The sequence below is a fragment of the Podarcis tiliguerta genome (genome assembly GCF_965153285.1).
Source record: "Podarcis tiliguerta genome assembly, chromosome: 11".
In the NCBI taxonomy this organism is placed as follows: Eukaryota; Metazoa; Chordata; class Lepidosauria; order Squamata; family Lacertidae; genus Podarcis; species Podarcis tiliguerta.
In genome coordinates this window covers 51271831-51293249 of record NC_139544.1, presented here as the reverse complement: position 1 = coordinate 51293249, position 21419 = coordinate 51271831, and the positions used below count along the sequence as shown (strand labels likewise).

At 45.0% G+C, this 21419-nt stretch overlaps 1 protein-coding gene across 3 annotated transcripts in view; it reads left to right on the top strand.

The window, feature by feature from the left end:
- Window positions 1–21419, top strand: part of DCC (DCC netrin 1 receptor) — a gene marked incomplete at its 5' end in the record, with an annotated part of 926289 nt that overhangs the window by 879913 nt on the left and 24957 nt on the right. For all 3 annotated transcript variants that reach the window (XM_083402635.1, XM_083402634.1, XM_083402636.1), the window contains 3 exons: window positions 182–298; window positions 7176–7331; window positions 21180–21392. In XM_083402635.1, the coding sequence (XP_083258761.1) occupies window positions 182–298; window positions 7176–7331; window positions 21180–21392 (486 nt within the window). The remainder of the gene's footprint in view (window positions 1–181; window positions 299–7175; window positions 7332–21179; window positions 21393–21419) is intronic.

Below are 21419 nucleotides of genomic sequence, written 5' to 3'. Positions count from 1 at the left end.
TTCAAATATTCTGCGGTCCTAGGAGGAGGCGATGCTTACCAAGTGACCAGCATTTTCCATCTGGGAAGATATGGGGAAACTTCTGTCTTGCACGGAGCCCTCTTGGGGTGGGATGAGGGTACCTACTCAGCTTGATGTATGGAACCCTTGCTCAATTAACCTTTGTATTGCAATCTCTCAGCTCCAGACACAGAAGAAGTGGGGAGCAGTATGTCCACGTTGGAACGGTCACTCGCGGCCCGCAGAGCAACACGCACCAAGCTCATGATTCCAATGGACTCACAGCCCAGCAATCCTTGTAAGTTGTGTGTCTGCAGCCGGGGTGGGGAGCTTGTGGACCTCCAGATGTTATTGGACTTTGCCTCCCATCAGTCTTGGCCAGCATGACCAATGACAGGGATGATGTAGCAAAGCTACAGGTTCCTTGGCCTAAAGGATAAAGCCCACCCTAATTCTGAAACAGAAGCGCTGTTGCATTTTGTCAAATGAAAATATAACAATATCTCAATAGGTAAAATTTTTGAGAGTGTTTTCTCCCACGTGGTCCTGTCCACCAGCTCAGGACATCACTGTACGCCCTGTTTCATGCCCCACTGGTGCATAGCTGTCAACCTTCCCCTTTTTTTGCGGGAAAGTGCCTTATTCCAGAGCCGTTTCCCGCTGCTATCCCGGATTGTTAGATATCCCATAGACTGTCCCCTGGACAGGTGAGGCTGCTGATCCCTTATTTTCAAATCTGAAAGTTGACAGCTATGCACTGGTGGGCATGAAGGATGATGTCTTGTCAAACCAGGGGTGTCAATGGGATTTCCTAGATCCAGTTAGCTGTACAGTGGTACCTTGGCTCCTGAATAGTTTGGCTCCCATCAGAGGAGAAGCTAACTGCTCCGGCACCCAGAGTGGTGCACATGCTGTACACCCACGGGTGGAGCTAGCCACCCACGACGAGTGGTGAGCATCTCAGGGGGGTGGCACGACAATGTCACCCCCCTCAGGGATGACACCCGGGGTGGACAGCACCCATTGCACCCCCTCCTCTGTCAGTGGTTCCAAAACAAATTGGCTCCTGAACACTGCAATCCCAGAAGTAAGTGTTCTGGTTTGCGAACATTTTTCGGAAGCCGAATGCCTGGTACGGCTTCTGCAGCTTCCGATTGTGTGCAGGAAGCTCCTGCAGACAATCGGAAGCCGCACCTTGGTTTTCGAACGGTTTCAGGAGTCGAATGGACTCCTGGAATGGATTAAGTTCGAGAACCAAGGTACCACTGCATATGAATTGCAGGGGCTAGCATCCTTCCACCTCATCAATCTCAACCTCAAGAACTGCTTGAGTTCTTGAGAGCCAGTGTGGTGTAGTGGTTAAGAGCGGTAGACTTGTAATCTGGTGAACCGGGTTCGAGTCTCCGCTTCTCCACATGCAGCTGCTGGGTGACCTTGGGCTACTCACACTTCTCTGAAGTCTCTCAGCTCCACTCACCTCACAGAGTGTTTGTTGTGGGAGAGGAAGGGAAAGGAGAATGTTAGCCGCTTTGAGACTCCTTCAGGATATCAAATCCAAACTCTTCTTCTTCTACTGAGAGTACTGCATGCCCAAAATGTGCCCTTAGAAATTGGTAGAGGAATTCCATCAGTGTAAGCATTTTGGCTTGCCAGACAGGATCCCCCCCTCTTGTCCCCCTGGATGCTGCTCTGGGGGTTCTCCAGAGTGAATTTGGGGGAAGTGTGAGGGTGCATAGGGGCAGGAGTGCTGTGAAAGCCTTATTGCACTACAGGAGCTGTTCTACTACTTTCTGCTGAATCTGGATTAGCTGAATCTGGTCCTGAGTTTCGAGTGTTGCAGTTGGAATCAATTACCAGTTGAATTAAGCAGCCATCTAAAGTCAGTGCTATTTTTCTAGAAAAGCAGGTGCCGGAGCTCACCATGAACTATAGTTGTCAACGTTCCCCCTTTTTTAGGGGAAATTCTCTTATTCCGAATAGGATTCCTCACAAGAAAAGGGAAAAGTTGACAGCTTTGCCATGAACTTTTCCCTTGTTGTCTTAGAATGACAATGGCACCCCTCTGAGAGGTGCTGGAGCTGAGCTCTGGATTTAAAAAAACAAACCCTGCTTAAAGACATGATTTTGAGATGCCTGCCAATTAAGCTTTTGTTTAACAGGGCTTTTCCTGTAGTGTGACCCAGTCATTTATGAAATTTTAATTGTATGTTTTTAGAATTTTCTTTAAATTGTTTTTAGAACTCCTTTTTGCATTTTATCTCACTTTCATCTTGTGTGCTGTCTTGACTTTATAAACTTGAGAGCTTCCAAATTTGCAGTAAGAAAGAAAAAACCTGAGGGACCTCATTGTTGGACTAGAGAAGAGGGTGCTCAGATGCCAAGCAGGTTCATATGGGTGTAAGCAACCCTTCAGATGGCCCAGTCACTGACCATTTAGGGTAGGAGTAGTTAGAAAGAATGTTGTTGTTTAGTCGTTTAGTCTTCGTGACCCCATGGACCAGAGCACGCCAGGCCCTCCTGTCTTCCACTGCCACCCGCAGTTTGGTCAAACTCATGCTGGTAGCTTCGAGAACACTGTCCATCCATCTCGTCCTCTGTCGTCCCCTTCTCCTTATGCCCTCCATCTTTCTCAACATCAGGGTCTTTTCCAGGGAATCTTCTCTTCTCATGAGGTGGCCAAAGTATTGGAGCCTCAGCTTCAGGATCTGTCCTTCCAGTGAGCACTCAGGGCTGATTTCCTTAAGAATGGATCTGTTTGATATTTTTGCAGTCCATGGGACTCTCAAGAGTCTCCTCCAGCATCATAATTCAAAAGCATCACTTCTTTGATGATCAGCCTTCTTTATGGTCCAGCTCTCACTTCCATACTCACTTTCCACTACTGGGAAAACCATAGCATCAACTATACAGACCTTTGTTGGCAAGGTGATGTCTCTGCTTTTTAAGATGCTGTCTAGGTTTGTCATTGCTTTTCTCCCAAGAAGAGATGATAGATAGATAGATAGATAGATAGATAGATAGATAGATAGATAGATAGATGATAGATAATTTATTACAGTCAGAGAGCAGCTTATAAAACACACTTGGGGGTACAATCCCAGAAAGAAAACAAACAGTTAAAACAATGTACAGGAATAAATTTATAATTTATAAATGTGATAAGCAGATAGACACTTAAAACTTTAAGATAGGCTACCGCATATATATGACCCAGAGTCACCCATGGAACTGAGTTTGGGGATTTTCTTCACGAACCAGTTGGAGGTAGGGGCAGTTAATGCAGTGCCCTGCAGGTGCTATTGGACAGCAACTCCCATCATTCCTAACCATTGGCTGTGCTGACTGAGACGGATGGGAGCTGTGGTCCAGCAACATCTGCAAGGCACACATTGGCTACGTCTGATTTTAGATTCAAAGGTCAATATCAACACCTTAAAATGGGCCAAGGAACAGATAGGCATGGTGCCAATGCAGCTGCCACAGCATGGATGCAACATGATCCAGCTGGCATTTCCAGACCCGCCCAGGTCAATGTGAAATCACCAAGCATTTATAGTGGCATTCCAGGTGCTCAGTAACCCCACCCCTGGGGATTTTTATTTTATTTTTACTTTTTGGTGTTCCCAGGCTACAAGCAAAAATGGGAGGCTGATCAAGTGCCTGGAGAGTTCACCTGTATGTAGCTGAAGGGGAATGGTCCCTGTTCTGGAAGGTCAAAAGTTATGCAAGCCTAATGTAAACAAATTGCCGGGTAAGGGAGAAAGACGGGGAGTAACCTGCAACAACAATAATTTGGAATACATGGCAGCACCAGATCATTTTAATCAGGGTGTAATTACTAGAAGCTAATAAGGATGTAATTGGTTTCTGAGCTGCAAGCAGTCGCTGTTCAACAAACTGCACAGAATGAGTTTATAGAATTCTGGAGTGGACTCCTTCAGAGAACAGGTCAAGGATCACATTTTTCAATGAAAAAAGGCAATGCCCTGCACATTACATTTTTTAAAAGTATTAAATTCTGGTTGCTGTAAGGGGCCTGCTCTATCAAGCCAAAATTCTTTGGATAATCCTCTAAGGTAAAGGTAAAGGGACCCCTGACCATTAAGTCCAGTCGTGACCGGCTCTGGGGTTGCAGCGCTCATCTCGCTTTATTGGCCGAGGGAGCCAGCGTACAGCTTCCGGGTCATGTGGCCAGCATGACTAAGCCGCTTCTGGCAAACCAGAGCAGCGCATGGAAACGCCGTTTACCTTCCCGCCGAAGCGGTAGCTATTTATCTACCTGCACTTTGATGTGCTTTCGAACTGCTAGGTTGGCAGGAGCAGGGACCGAGCAATGGGAGCCCACCCTGTCACAGGGATTCGAACCGCCGACCTTCTGATCTGCAAGTCCTAGGCTCTGTGGTTTAACCCATAGCACCACCTGCATCCCATATAATCCTCTAAGGCAACCCTAAAGAAAGTGCAATGTAGTAATCTAATCTTGGTATTATCAAGGTATTGATAGCTGTGGCCAGACCTAACTTGTCTAGGATAGAGCGAAGTTGGCAGAACAGTCAAAGTTGGTTGAGGATGCTTCAAGCCACAAATAACATCTGAACATCTATCTACAATGTTGGCTCTGAAAGGGCCCCGCCCACTCCCCAAAAAGTTGTGGACTTAATCTTTTAGGCTCTAACAAATTGGCAGATAACACTGCGGACTGCAAAAAGGTAGGACGAACCGGTTCCCCATTTTCATAAAAAGCTAGTGCATCAGAGATGTTCCTACCTTGGTGTGTTATTTGAACACATGCAGTGATTTATTCTTATTGTTTGCATTGTATTCAAGCTGGTGCATTCAAAAAACATGACTCTCTACCATGACCTACAGTCCAAAGTAGTACAGTTCAGAATTATGCCATCTCAGTGTGCCAGCTGCATCTGAAAAAACGGGGTTGGTGTTAATCTGAGTCAAGTAGTAGAAGATAGCATTGTCTTTTTGTTAGAACAGCTTTTGCCACTTCTTCCTGATTTGAATTTGGAAAATGCTAGCAACACCCCCTCTCTCTCACGCACAACTTCTATATCATGTATAATAAGCCATTGTTGTAAAATGTTCTTTCAGAAAACAACAACCTGTAGGTGTAATCTGTTTATCTGTGCTATAATTGCTTTGTAAAAGCCATGCCTTTTATAATTGCACAAAATGAAATTGAATCTTCACTCACTTGTGCCAGCATAAATCAGTTGGGCTACCATTGAGCTTGTTGCAATAGAGGATTTTGGCATGACATGGATGCAAACTTATTTATCCATTTGTCAGGTGGAAGGCTGGGAAGAAGGAGGGGGCAGGAGAGAGACAGCTGCCATGTTTTTCTAATGATTCTCTCTCTCTCTCTCTCTCTCTCTCTCTCTCTCTCTCTCTCTCTCTCTCTCTCTCTCCTCTTTCCCCTCACCCCACCCCACCCCCTGCCCACCCGTCCTCAACTCACAAATAGTGTTTAATCTTCTTGTTTAATCCTCAACAGCATTTATGTTCCACCGTTTCAAAGGCCACAAATGTGAAAATTCTTTATCTGCTTTGCTTTTGTGCCGCTGCCTTTCAAAAAGAGGTTACCTATCGGATAGCTATGGGTAATTTGTGTTTGAATCCAGCAGCAGGGAGAAACTTCAAGTCTTCATTTTCCTTTGAAAGCACAGGTGGCAAGAAGGACAGAGAAAGCCAAACAGCCAGTAATTTATTCACAGGCTAGTGGTTGGTAGCTGGCCTGCGGTTTTCTACTCCCAGTACAAAAAGTGCACATTCACTGTTGCAAAGGAGCATCTCAAACATATTTATGGGGTTGTGGGGAAAGCAATGAAGTGATCGCACAATTAAATCCATGGAGATTATAAATAATATGCTTCACATTCACAATATTTACTTTATTATAACAGCAATCTAATCAGAACAAAATAAGATCAGGTCATGATATAAATTGAATGCCGGATAAAAATTCTTGCCTGTGAATTGCAGTAGCAGGCTAACATCCTATCAATGTCAGGCAGCTATGAACCTGGGGCCAGAATGCCAACCATGCCAGCTCCAGCTCTTCTTACCCAACAGTTTTACTATTGGACAATGCCTTCTTATTGCAAGTGTTTATCTTGCCCTTACTATGTTGCTGTTATATTTTACTTAGATACTTTTGTATCTTTTATAAATTGATTTTTAATAAAAATTTGGAGGTGCCTAGGGAAGGACTCATTTGAGAAATGTGGCAACTGTGTAGAAATACAAAGAAACACGTTGATAACCCACACAATCTGCAGTCTTCTGAGCCTATTCTGCTTGCCATCAGAGATGCATTATTGAATACTTTAATGATATTTTTGTTTTTATTATTACAGTCACCTCAAAAAAAAAAGCATTTAGAGAAACAAATTACCAGTTTGAATTGGCCCTGATCATTGTGATTGTAAAATTTAGCTATAGTAAGGATTACAGTAGATTTATGATTCTGACCTTGAGATCCTTGAGTGATGTATTCAAAATAAACTCCTTTACCCTCATGCTTATTCAAGAAACAGAATGATCAAGATGGATTCCCCTCTCCCCAGCCCTTCTTTCCTAACTCCTCTCTATGGTGTGCATTAAATATGTTATTCTCTAATTTTTCAGACCACTATAGGCAAATCAGGAAAAATAGAAATGAACTATGATAAATTCTTTTTCTTCTTTAAAACAAAATTAATTTCACATTTTAATTCTACCTTCCTGCAGCTCGCATGGATTTGACAGCAGTAGGCATCTTCCAATTACTCACTGCCATTAAATCATGCCTCGCTCTTAATTTGGAGGCTGTGCTGAACTTTAAATAAGCGCTAATTGATCAGTTTTTATTATGAATAGCATCAACTTGATTTGTAATTTAATTCATCATGTGCCTTCTTTCCTTTGAGCAGCTGATTTTGACATGATTGAGCAGTTTTGCTTTTATTTTCTCCTAGCCAGCAATGAGGCTCCAATATTACAATGGAGTCTCTGCCAAACATCATGTCTCCCACCTCTCAGAAGCATCTCCCTTGCCCAAACAGCCATGATAATAATCATCACCCCATTCCTTTGAATTCATTCTGGGCCCAAATATCCCCTCGTGAGTCTTCTATGGGAATCCACAGCACTAAGACTATTCTGTCCCTTTTTTTTATTTCCAGCTGTGGTGAGTGCCATCCCAGTGCCAACGCTAGAAAGTGCTCAGTACCCAGGAATCCTGCCATCCCCCACATGTGGATACCCACATCCTCAGTTCACGCTTCGACCTGTGCCATTCCCAACGCTCTCGGTTGACCGGACATTCGGAACAGGAAGAAGTAAGTAAAGTGTTTTCTCTTTTCCCCCTCAGCTTCAGGACACTGAAATACATAAGACACAAAATGGATGCTACAAGTGTTATCCCACCAGTAACAATGCATTTTTAAAGCGAAATGACCCCTAGAGCCAGATGAATTGGGTTGACAGGTGGAAATAATGGAATAATCCAATTACAGTGGTACCTCGGGATGCGAACGGGATCCATCTGGAGCCCGGTTCGCATCCTGAATGGAATGTAAGACGCGTCTGCATGTGCATGGGTCACATTTCGCTGCTTCCGCACATGCTCCGTTACTTCCGGGTCGCTGCGGAGCGCAACCGAAAATACTTATCCTGAAGCATATTTATCCCGAGGTATGACTGTAATTATTTCATGAAAGCACATCTAAAGGCTCATTTTTACCCATTTACACTTGGACCTAGAGGTCCTGTTGGTGTGTTCGCACCACAACAACCTCATTGCTGACTCGCCCCCTACCCTCTGGTACACCAAAGCAATGGTGCTGATGGGAAGTTAGGGAAGCAGTGGCATCTTGCCAACTACTGCTGCTGACCCCTATAAATGTCATGTTTTCTTTCTGTCCTGACCTGCATTTGTCACCTGCTTATTTCCCTTTGCCTTGCTCCCCTTCTGCCTTTTTCCTTTGCCTTGCTTGCACAGGAGTTTAGTCTGACACCTCAGCCATCCTCCTGCTGGCTCAAACAATGGTGGCAGGCAGCAAAAGCTGATGGGGAGGGAGTTTTCTCAAAGCACCGAGGGTTCTCCTATTATCCTGTCTCTAGCAAAGCTTTTGCCTGCTGGGATAGGAACCGTGCAACTGAAGTATCCTTATTCATCCCTGATTGATCGTGATCTTTACCTTGTTTTGCCTTCACAACTACCCAAGGAAGGCCACCCACCCCCTCCCATTTAGCAGACCGGGAACTAAAGCTGAAAGAGAGAGTGACTACTCTCAAGATTGCATTCTTTTTCCCATTGTTGCCGCTGGTGTGCCTAGTATCCACACTCCTCTGGCTGTCAAAGCAAGAGGCATTCATAGGCAACCAGATGAAAACATGATACTCTGTACACATTACCACCAGCCAAGTGGTTGCTTTTCTTTGCATTTTCCTCATGCCTGGTTAGCTCTACAGTGGTACCTTAGGTTAAGAACTTAATTCATTCTGGAGGTCTGTTCTTGACCTGAAACTGTTCTTAACCTGAGACACCACTTTAGCTAATGGGGCCTCCTGCTGCCACCGCAAGATTTCTGTTCTCATCCTGAAGCAAAGTTCTTAACCAGAGGTACTATTTCTGGGTTAGAGGAGTCTGTAACCTGAAGTGTCTGTAACCTGAGGTACCACTGTACTTTTCGGAAGGGCCCACACAGAATTTGAATGCGACATCTGAACTTTTCACAGCCATCTCTTGCCGATAGCAGTGAAATGGGAAACTTCAGCTATCTCACCCAAAGGGTTGTTCTGTAAATAAAGGATATAGTTACTTTAAACGAGGGATAGCAAACTTAATGTCTTCCAGGTGTTAGTTGACTACAACGCCCATGACCATTTGCTGTGCTGGCAGGGACTGGTTGCAAATGTAGGTGTCAGGACTGGTTCAGCTGCAGTTCAGCACAGAAACTCAGAGATGAGCAGTAAGGCTGATTTTTCATTCAGAAAGGCAAAGCCAACAGAGAACACCATGGGCAGAACTAGCGTGATGAAGCAGTTGCCAGAACTGAGGATCTGAGCCTCCTCCTTCTCAGCTGCCTCATTCTCACAATTGCTTGCTCAGCCGCCAACTCATCTGCCCCCTTCTTCCTCTGACATGTCTTCTGTATTCCACCACCATTCGCCTTCCCACTCTGATGCTGCCTTGGGAAGTTCTTCAGCTGTAGCCTCCTACCATTGCTCCTCGTCTAACCAGTCCCTGACAGTTGGTTACCTCAACACCATACATCTCAATCACTCTTACACAGTCATGGCTTCCTCCAGATAATCCTGGGACTAGTAGTTTGTTAAGGCTGTTGGGAATTGTAGCTCTTTGAGGGAACTAGGGGTCTCATAACAGTACTGAGCTGAGTGTTCCCGTGGTTTTACCCAGTGTAGGATAACTTCATGGGTTCATAAATGAGATAGAGTAAGAAGTCAGATATGTGCACCAGGAGTATTTAACTTGAGCCATGAGATCCATGCTCAAATGTAGACAAGTACAAACTGTGCACTGCAGTAACTCATTTCAGAGTCACAGTCCCTACATTATTACATGACTGCACATACTATTGATTGGAGAGAGGCACCTTTCAAATTCATCATATGCAATGGCACTATGGACGGTGCAGCCATTCATCCTGCCAAATGGGCCGTGATTGAATCCCTCTTTTCTGTTCTTGAAACCCATTTCTAATGAACTAGAAAGAAGCCAATGCTTAAAAAAACCAGCCTTAGCAAAAAAAAGAAGAAAAGGCCAATATTCTCCCTCAGCCATCTGCTGAAAGCGAAACTGAAGAAAATGAAGGGGAAAGGCAGACTTCAGTCATGCCTGCCTCCATTGGATGATAAACCTGTCTGCCATTTTATCTGCTGTCAAAGCGGGTGGTAGCAATTGACCAGAATAATGAGTTTGCACTGGCTTCTTTCTTCTTTTTCCTTCTGCCAGAAAATAAAGGTGCATAGCTTGTCAGAGTGATCTCAACCCACGGCGCTGTTTCAGTGTGTGTGTGTGTTTGTGTGATGGAAACATCTAAGCTGCATATTCTAGGCTACCAACCCTGGATTTTATTCTGGACTACAACTCCTATCTTCCTTGACCATTGACCTTTCTGGTGGGAGCCCAACAACTTCTGGAGGGCCACTGGTCCCCCCATTAATGCTCCAACCTCAAACAATAAGAACTTTATTGCACCCTGTGTATGATAGCATTGAATTAGAGTACTGAAGCTGGTCCAGGCCCATGGAAAACTGTTCCAGGCATGATGACCACCTTGTCCAGATCAGGGTCCATGAAATCAGTGGTATGACCTTGATGCTAAGGCGTCCACCACAGCAAGCATGTGGTGGACTAAAGGTAAAAATAAAGGGACGCCTGACCATTAGGTCCAGTCGTGACCGACTCTGGGGTTGTGGTGCTTATCTCGCTTTATTGGCCGAGGGAGCCGGCATACAGCTTCTGGGTCATGTGGCCAGCATAACTAAGCTGCTTCTGGCGAACCAGAGCAGTGCACGGAAATGCTGTTTACCTTCCCACCAGAGCAGTACCTATTTATCTACTTGCACTTTGACATGCTTTTGAACTGCTAGGTTGGCAGGAGATGTGGTGGACTACATGGTCTCAAAAGGAAGTGCCTCCAATGGGCCACTAGTGAATGTGTCCTTGCTACATGCAATCAGAAACACATAACGAGCTGTGATTTTGGATAGAAATGTGCAGAAGGGGAGCAGGGTTCTCAGCTCTCTCCCCCCCAACCCGCAGAACTTCATGCAGAGCAGAGTACAGTGGTATCTCGGGTTACAAACACTTCGGGTTACAGACTCTGCTAACTCAGAAGTAGTACCTCGGGTTGAGAACTTTGCCCTCAGGATTAGAAGGGAAATCACATGCCAGTGGCATGGTGGCAGCAGGAGGCACCATTAGCTAAAGTGGTACCTTGGGTTAAGAACAGTTTCAGGTTAAGTACGGACCTCCGGAACGAATTAAGTTCATAACCAGAGGTACCACTGTACCTCAATGGAGGGTGGGGAGTGTTTTGAACAGCAAGGGGGACCCAGGCACCACCTTATCAGATTGGAACAGACCCACCCACACTGACAAGACCCATGTTTGCTATCTCAGCATTCCTGCAAAGATAGTCTTGCACATGAGCACACTACACCTAATCTTTAAAGGCTTGCCTGGCAGGTGGGGTGCGAGAACTTGTTGGGACGTCTTTGTTGCTCTTGTCCAATTCTGAACTTTTTGCCCCACTCCTGAACTCCTGAAATGTGATTTCTGAGCCCTGTGTCTGGTGCTGAGCATGTACCATTACTTACCTGACTGAAGATCTGTCACTCTTTTATGAGTAAAAGCCGCTGCTTGAGTGTTGTGGGATGGGAGCCAGGGCACATATAGGCTGTATCCCAGACCCTTACAATCCACTCTTCTTATGTTAGGTCTTTTATGTAATTCGTGGTTTGTGTTTTTTTGTCGTTTGCACAGAGGGTTGTTTGTGCCGCCGCCAAAAGCTTTATTATCGTTTCTCTATCTTCAGATAGAACTATGTCCTTTATATAGCTGAGCAATGTGACTAATGGATCTAATGGCAGTTTATATCTCATTACTGTATTAATTTCATTTCATCTGCTTGTCCATGGCCGTGTCTTTTAACCACTTTGTAATATTGTATCCATGCAGAGAGAGTTTGTGGAATGAAAAGCAAAGAGTATTTAAGGCAAAAGGCAAATTTTTAACAACTTCAAGCCAGTTTGGCTTACAGGCTTTTGTGATAATAACAGTATTTATATAGTGTCTGCTTCTGTGTGTGTGTTTTAGTGCTTAATGCACATACATTAACTCAGTAATAACTCTGTTGTAAGGGGGGAATTGGTATTATTATCCCATATGGCAGGGTGGGGGGAGTCTAAGAATCAGCAGCTTGCCTTGCAACAGAAATCTAGGCATGTCTACTCAAAAGTAAACCCTATTGGGTCAAATGAGACTTAATCCCCAGTAAGTGTGGAAAGGGTTGCTGCCTTAATTTACATGTGGCTGAAGCGAGATTTCTGCAAGAGACCCTTCTGGCTCACACCTCACAAGCTTCATCCAGACCAGCTTCCAGAGACATCTTGGCATGGATGGTGCCAGGCCAAATTACATCCCAGGCAAGCTCCCTTCAGCACTGCTCCCTTTATTTGTTCAACTTTTGAACATCCTTTTCTTGCAATTGTTCGACTTTGCATTTCACAATTGCACTGTACAGTTTGCATGTGTGGTTTATCCCTTGTCATATAAGATGAGAATTCTACACACATGGATCCAATCACAGTGACTGCCTTTTGAATCGGCACCAGTGTTGTAAGTTTCTGCTTTTTTCATTTGTTTTGTTTGTTTTAATTAATGCAAGGTTGCCTACACACACCAGTGCTTACAGCTTTCCAAGATGAACTATTTGCACTATACAGTTCAAATGCTGAATGAGTAGTTGACTACGCACCTTTAACCAGTGCCCCATCCCCGGCCATGACCAAGGCCCTCCCACCCAGCCCCCCAGGCAGTTTCCTGTCAGCTGCCCCTAAATTGGATCCTGTTTCTTAGCATATCTAGTTACCCTTTCTACTTCCTTGTTTGCATTCCATCTTCTGCACCTCTCTCAAATTCTCAGATCCACCAGCATTTTCCTAGATGAACCCATTTGTAAAGATTTGCAAGTCAGGCCAGCTTCCCCTAAATCCTGATAGAACAAGCCCACTGTTCTCTTCCGTAGCAGCTAGGGTGGGTGGAGGAGTCTTACTTCATCAAACCTTCATATGGCAAATCCAGATGTCTCTCTGCATGTGTGTCAGCGCATGACACTTGGGTTTCCTTCCAATGTCAACTTTCATTTTGAATTTTTAGCTCCTGCGGCTTTAGAAAGGCTTTCAAGAATGACAGTGCATGTCGAACAGTCCATCAGGCTGATTGCCAACCTGCGTAATGAAGCCCTTGGTATCAGCCTAAGGAGCGTTAAATATCACCAAAGGATAGCAGCTCCCAAAAGGGGTGGAGGGAGTCAATGGAGCTTAGTAAGACATCTCTGTTCATTCTTGCCTCTGCACAACCATCAGCCACCTTCTGTTATGAATCTAGTTCCCACGAAGCTGTCTGGTTTTACCATGGTGTAACTTTTAACAGCCTGCATGGCACGTTGGTTGGAATCCTGGACTAGGGCCACACCCACACCACATGTTTAAACCACTAGGATACCAACCATGGCTTCTCCCAGAGAATCCTAGGAACTGGAGTTTATTAAAGGTGGCAAGAGTTGTTAGGAGACCCTATTCCCCTCACAGAGCTACAGTTGTCAGAGTCGTCAATCCCTCTTTCCAGGGCATACTGGGAACTGTGACTCTGTGAGGGAAACAGGGGCTCTCCTAACAACTCTCAGCACCTATAATGCAGACCACCTATAATGCAGTGCATATGGGTGAAGACATCCAAAGCTTGAATAATATGACATTTGGGAAATGTTTCAGCAAATGGGGACAAAGCAGTACCAGAAGGGATGCAAAGAATGGTTAGGTTCAATAGCTGCAGTCTTGGTGGAGCTCCAGTTAGGTATTTCATGGCAACCCTAGATGGGGAGACAGCTGGACAAAATATATAGTCAACGTAGGTGTTCGAAGATGTTTATCGTATCTCCTCTCAGTCTTCTGGGAGAGCCAGTGTGGTGTAGTGGTTAAGAGCGGTAGTCTCGTAATCTGGTGAACCGGGTTCGCGTCTCCACTCCTCCACATGCAGCTGCTGGGTGACCTTGGGCCAGTCACACTTCTCTGAAATCTCTCAGCCCCACTCACCTCACAGAGTGTTTGTTGTGGGGGAGGAAGGGAAAGGAGAATGTTAGCCACTTTGAGACTCCTTTGGGTGGTGATAAAGCGGGATATCAAATCCAAACTACTCTTCTTCTTCTTCTTCTTCTTCTTCTTCTTCTTCTTCTCAGACTAAACATACCCAGCTCCTTCAGCCGTTCCTCATAAGGCCTGGTTGCCAGACCCTTGATCATCATGGTTAGATAAGCTCAGGGGTTGTATGCCTTTTTTGTCCCAAGATCCATGGGCTTTCTGGACTTTTTCTAGATTTACACAGAACCTTAAAAAATACGCATTTGTGTTCATTTGCTTAGATCTATCTGAGCTGGAACTATTGTCTGAGACTCTGACAAACAAAAAAAGAAGACTTAAATTGAAAATGCACTCTGTGGGTGTGCGGGCACACGCAGAACCCTTTTTTACATCCCAAGCTAATCTGTATTGCGTTTCAGCCTTACAAGCTAAGCAAATTTGTATTTTGAACGAGATAATTATGAGCTCTGGCAGCATCAATACCAATTGTTTATTGCTGAAGGACTGCAGTGACCAAGAGACGCAGCAGAAGGAAATGAGCACAAACTCGCTTGTTCTCTAGTCATTAGGAGAAACTGGGGGAACTTAACTATACACAGGAAAGCTTTTTGCAAATGGCACTGACCTCTGCTTTCCCTTGTAGCTTTCAGCTAGTCTCCAGTGTCTGCAGTTCATTATGACAAAATTCTCCCCAGTCTTTCCCTGGAATTGGATAATCTGATTCTGGGAAAGCATAGTAATGATGCATTTCAGTCCAGCATTTCCTACTTAGTTAGTATCTCATTTGGTGCCTATAGAGAAATATATGCACCCCAAGGCATTCTTCATTATAATGTGCCTGGAGAGCTCACCTGGCTATGCTCTTTTTTAGTTTTCTGCTGCTGGCCCTTCCGGGCCGCATCAGTTTTTGCAAGCAATGGCACTAGAGTGCAACGGTCTGCTCTCATCATGTAGATAAGCAGAGAGGCTGTTACCTCCAGCGAAAAACACTGAAATCCTTGGGTCTTGGGGGCTCTTGATGAATGTTGCATGACTGACTGCTAAGCCCTAGGTGTTCCCACCGGCATAGATATTAAGAGGCATTTGTACCTGCAGTGGATTAAACCACTGTGTTTTAGATTAAGACATGCCTTTCATTTGCAGGGCTTTGTGCAGCCCAGGCCCCTGAGATCAGAGCATGCAAGCACAGAATGAGGGATCTGGTTTGGAATTCAACATCCTGACAATCACATCTTTCTGTAAAGAAGCACTAACACACACAGGTTTGGCCTCCAACAGTATAATAATAATTTTCTGCCATTTATGGCCAAACTAGACCTGAGGTGGGAAATTCATGATCAGACCTTCCAATCTCTTCTTCTTTCATTAAAAATAGCCAAGATGGAGGTCCAGTTTGGGCTGAGAATATGGTACTGAAGGACAAAGGTTGTTATCCCTTTATTCCACTCCATTCCCAAAGCTTAAATTGGTTTCTTCAAGTTGCTGTTATCTACAGTGGGGCGTAAAGGTAAAGGGACCCCTGACCATTAGGTCCAGTCCTGGCTGACTCTGGGGTTGCTGCGCTCATCTCGCTTTATTGGCTGAGGGAGCCAGCGTACAGCTTCTCGGTCATGTGGCCAGCATGACTAAGCCACTTCTGGCGAACCAGAGTAGCACATGGAAAAGCCATTTACCTTCCTGCTGGAGCGGTACCTATTTATCTACTTGCACTTTGAGGTGCTTTCGAACTGCTAGGTTGGCAGGAGCTGGGACCGAGCAACGGGAGCTCACCCCGTCATGGGGATTCAAACCACCAACCTTCTGATCGGCAAGTCCTAGGCTCTGTGGTTTAACCCACAGTGTCAACCGCATCCCAACAGTGGGGCGTAAGGAGGGGCAAATATCCATATTGCACCTGACCTCCCCCGCTATAGCCAGTAACAACTGGGGGAGGGGAGAATTCAGTCGGAGAAATAGGAAATAGGGAAGTGGTTAGCAAAGCTTTCCGTGGTGTCACGGCCCTGATCCAAATGGAAACTTCCTCACATCTAGAGATTTCAGGAGGAATCATGCTCCATTTATTAGAGGTGATAATGGGATGGTTCAAACCAAGAGAAGTGTGAGATTCACAAAGGCCTTTGCTACTTCAGGGACGTTTTATGGGAACTACAACTGCCAAGCCCCATTGCCAAGATGTATATGAAACATGTGACTTTTCTAGTATGGATCGGTTCCTCTCTGCCATCTTTCCTCATATGTGAAAGGTTCAGCCTCCCATGATGCAGAAATGTTCAATATACATAAAGCCTCCATGAAGTCTACGTCTCCTCTGCCAAAATTGGGGTCTTCTCTCTAGCACAGGCGCATCCAAACTTGGCCCTCCAGCTGTTTTGGGACTACAATTCCCATCATCCCTGACCACTGGTCCTGTTAGCTAGGGATGATGGGAGTTGTAGTCCCAAAAGAGCTGGAGGGCCAAGTTTGGCCATGCCTGCTCTAGCAGATGCCTCTAGTATTACATATATCAGGATTGGGGAATTTACGGTATTCCAGATGTTGTTGGACTCCAGCTCCCATCAGCCCCAGCCAGTATGGACCATGATCGGGGATGCTGAGAGTTGGAATCCAACAACATCTGGAGAGCTGCAGGTTCTCCATCCCTGGTGCACATGGAGAGAGATGTTGGGAGTAGCCAGACTGATGAAAGTACGGGTTTCACAGAGAGGTCAAATACCTGACACACAACTGGAGATATATTTTCAGGTGCATGTCAAGATCTAGAGGCATAGACCACCTTCTCAAACCCCATTGTTTTAGTGTTTTCTTCATTCATTCAGATTTTATCTTAAATGTTTTATGAAATGGGCCAAAAGCAGTTAGCCCATTTCTTGACTTATTTTGTTAATACTGTGACATTTTTATGACATTCTGTTTTGTGTCTTTGTGTTGTCTGTAATAAAAGGTGTGGCATTTATGAATAGCCCTCGTAGCGGGTGTTTTTTTACCAATTTGATGTGATTACTCATTATCAGGCCTTAACTTCCCACAGAGCTGGTACTTCAGGTGCAGGCCCTCTGCGTTTAACTTTATGCTCTTTGGGAAAATGAAACACTCGTTGATGTGAATAAATGCATGGGAGCAATAATTTAACATCCTTGCCAGACTTGTAACCAAGCAACAAATGGACATGAAAATTGAGTTGAACTCTCGTTCCTCTCCAGGTGGCCCTCTGAAGTTATGGCTGCCTCATGTTGGCAGAGCAGTTTGGGCCCCATTCATTAGGATGCCCTGAGCTGTAATAATCAGCCTGTAATTACTAGCCTGCGTACAAAGTGGCTAGAGAAGAGGGAGGGAAATTATGTTGTGTACAACAACCTTTTCCTGTTGGATTATCTTTCACTTTCACTCCTGCCTCCAACTTTTACATGATGGCTTCATTCCAGGGGTGTCTGTTGCATGCCTTTGAGAGATAGAATCAGAGAATTGTAGCGTTGGAAGGGATCCCAAGGGCCATCAAGTCTAATCACCTGCAATGCAGGAATCTCAACTAAAGCATCCATGACAGATGGCCATCCAACTTCTGTTTAATAAATCTCCAAGGAAGGAGAGATCACTGCCTTCTGAGGGAGTCCATTCCACTGCCGAACAGCTCTTACTGTCAGAAAGCTCTTTCCGATGTCTAATCAGAATCTCCTTCCTTGTAACTTGAAGCCATTGGGTTGAACCCTACCCTCCAGAGCTGGAGAAAACAAGTTTGTTGCTTCTTCCATGTGACAGTCCTTTAGATATTTGAAGATGACTATCATATCTCCTCATAGTCTTCTCTTTCCTACGCTAAACATACCTAACGCCCTCAAAGATTTTGATTTGAGTTTCTACTGAAATGAGGCTGCATTTTAATGTTGTATTTTAATCTTGTTTTTAAGTTGTATTTTAATCAGTTGTTTTTATACCTGGTGTTAGCTGCCCTGAGCCCGGTCTTGGCTGGGGAGGGCGGGGTATAAATTATTATTATTATTATTATTATTATTATTATTATTAACTGTTCCTCATAAGGCTTGGTTTCCAGACCCTTGATCATCTTGGTTGCCGTCCTCTGCACACATTACATGAGTCCTGAATGCTTGTGACAGCCCTGGATCGTATCAGTGCTCAGTGTATCCCAATACTCTCTCGCTGACTAGAAACAACATTCCAAGCTGTCAAGCAAGGATCTTCATGGTCCTAATTACCAGGACTCCTTTAACTGAGAAAGGGGGCACCAAACTTCTCATGCATGCATGTACAGCACACACTCTTATCTCCAAGCACCATGGTCTCTCAGCTGCTAAGGTTTTTTTGGGGGGGGGGGTAAGAAGAAAATGGCTTTGTATTTGGATTCAAAGTGAAGTTCCATTAAAAGCTGGGGCAAAATTCACATTTGAATAAGGGGTTTGCATTGGGAGAGAAAATAGTTCCTACCCAGCTGAGACTGATCCTGTGCAGCCCTAGTGGCATCGCCAGCAATAGCATCACATGTGAAACAGTCACCCCATTGACTTTGTGTCCAGGATAGAGGGGTGAGTTGGGTTCATATCTCTGTTTTGGTATCCATGCTACTATTAAGGGCTGAAAGCACACAGGCTGTTTTTCTTTTCTTTTCTTTTCTTTTCTTTTCTTTTCTTTTCTTATTCCTCATCTATAAGCAATACTCCAGACAATGGGAGAGCCCAATTTAAATGCGAAGGTTTGAAGTGGCATATTCAAATCAGAGAAAAATTGACTCTCAATACAGGATAATAAAGCATAAAGCAACAGCTCTGGCAATATTGCAGCTGTCTCAAGGAAGGATATGGCATTTGGTTTAAATAGAAATTAATTAAGCAAGCCCTTTGTCTACAGTCTTTGTCAGAAGGTGTAGATATCATAATGCCATAGGCTTCTACACAAAGGATCCTGTATGCAGCAATTTGTGTCACTGTCTTCCTTACTCGGCTGCTTTACTTAAGTCTTTTGTTGATTTTTCCAAATCCTGAAATCACAGTAGAAAAGTTAAGAAGTACAGTCCCCAGGTGTGTGTGTGTGTGTCCCTCCCCTTAAAACTCATGCATAGACAGCCAATTATTGGGCTCTGTCCAAATTCTGCAGCGCACTGTAACAGGAGTAAGTAGATAGATACAGGTTGATGCTAGCAATGGGAATACAGTCATTCCTCAGGTTACAGATGCTTCAGGTTGTGTTTTTTTGGGTTACGGACCCACCGGAATGGATTACTTCCGGGTTTCGGGGGTCACGCATGCGCAGAAGCGCTAAATCGTGCTTTGCGCATGCGCAGAGGCACCAAATCGCATCCCGTGCATGCACAGACACACCACTGTGGGTTGCGAATGCTGCGGGTTGCGAACGTGCACCCTGCACCGATCACGTTCGCAACCAGAGCGTCCACTGTATTGCTCTGAGTTCAATTCAGAAACAGATCACCAACTGTATTTTTAGAAAACCTTCAGACCTGCCCCCCCAAAGCTCACAACTTAATGTTAGATGCACTATATTTGATTTGCTGAAAATGTCAACTCTTCCTCCTTCCCAAAGGCTCAAGAGCATCACTGGGCTTAACTACTTTCCTCTACTTGAGCATTAATTGGTGTCTGGCACTAAATTAGAATCAAGTGCGTGCAGAATCTCATTTTCTGTATTTGTACTTATAAGCTGTTGATTTGTATTGTACCTGAACAATATGAGCTAGGCAAATAGATATTCTTAAAGAGGTAGCCACAATATGAAATGACTTCATTAGTTGGCTCCGTTCTCAGAAGCTTTCATTAAGTTCTATGATCCTGCTTATTTATTAAGATTGGGGGGGGGGGACTTTGTCTCCCTTTCTTATAATACTAGGATTTATGGACATTCCATGAAGCTGAATGTTGGTAGATTTAAGACCAACAAAATTAAGTACTTCTCACAGTGCATCTTTAAACTATGGAGTCTGATCCCACTAGATGTGGTGATGGCCACCAAGCTAGACATGGAAGATAAAGCTACCAGTAGTTACTAACCATAATTGCTATGTTCCACATCTATTCTCTCAGGAAGTATTTCTCTGAATGTCAGTTGCTTGCAATTGCAGATGGGGGTGGGGCACACTTGCACTCAAGTCGAAGCATCTTGTTGGCCACTGTGAGAACAGGATTCCGGACCAGATGGGCCTTTGATTTGAAGATCCAGCAGGGATCTTCTTAGGTTCTTCTCAACTCCAAAGACCCTCCTTGAGTTCCTACAAGTATGGTCAATTAGGGTTGGCAGGCAAAAGGGATAGGATCTTCTTTGTGGTGGCCCCATGGTTAGAGAACTCCATTCCTATGGAACCATGGAAGGCCCCTTACATGTACTTTAAAGACTCATCTGTTCCAGGCTGAAATCTGTTGATGTGGTGGTGGGACCTGCCTTTCACCAAAAGCAAGGTATTAGGTTTCGCCTCCACCCCAGTCATATTTCCAAATACAGCCTTTTTCTTGCTTATGGTTAAGGTACCAGATGCCACTCATTTTATGGGATTCAAGTCTCCCTGTCTTCTTGTTAAGTGCTAAGGCAGCTTAGGACTGTTTCTGCAACGTGGAGGAAAACCTTCTCCAATCTCCACTGGTATGGCTCAAGCAGGGAGTGCAAGGTGTATCTGCAAGCTCAGAGATCCATCCAACTGCTACACATCCCCACCCAGGATGATGCCAGGGCTTTCACTCCTAAGAAAGAATGCCCAGCTCCTTACAAATATAGGAACAGGAACAGACCCAGTAAAGAGTTGTGGTGGTGGTGTTGGAATAACAATATTTATACTTATTTGTAATGGTTCTAGGGGTTGCTTGTGCGTAAATCGGCGCCACACCTGGGTGGGTTGCCTGAGTGAACCCTTTCTGTCTGGAGTGGCTGTCTCAATCGCTGGCAGAATCCGTCAGTGTGCATTTCTTGAACTTCTTCCAGCATAAAAGTTCTTTGACGCCTAGTTTCCGCCTACTCTCCCTGCGCAGAAGCCTTCTGCGCAGGGAGGGTGTGGGCATCGGAGGACCCGTGCTCTCCCTGCTGGTCCCCGGTGAGGAGTCTTGGAGCCACTTCACCGATTCCCCCATCTGCCCTCCTTCTCCACTGGTGCTACGCTGATTTCCTTTCCCAGAAGATGTGCTGCTTCTCTCCATCCCGGGACGCTCTCTGGAATCCCTCTGGAGCCCTCCCTCTCCTTCTGGCTCCGATGGCAGTTCCCTGACACTATTATTTATAAATGACCTTATGATTCAGGTTGGTGTTCAAGTTGGTTACATCTTCTTCCATCTTCCCTCTTGCAGCAGTGACTGAAGGACCAGCCCCGCAGCAGACATCCATGTTACCGCAGACGCAGCCTGAACACTCCAGCAGCGAAGATGCCCCAAGCAGGACAATTCCCACAGCATGTGTCCGGCCTACACATCCACTGCGCAGCTTCGCCAACCCCTTGCTACCTCCGCCAATGAGTGCAATAGAACCGAAAGTCCCTTATACACCCCTTTTATCTCAAACAGGTAAGTGATCTCTGGAAAAAAATAGAG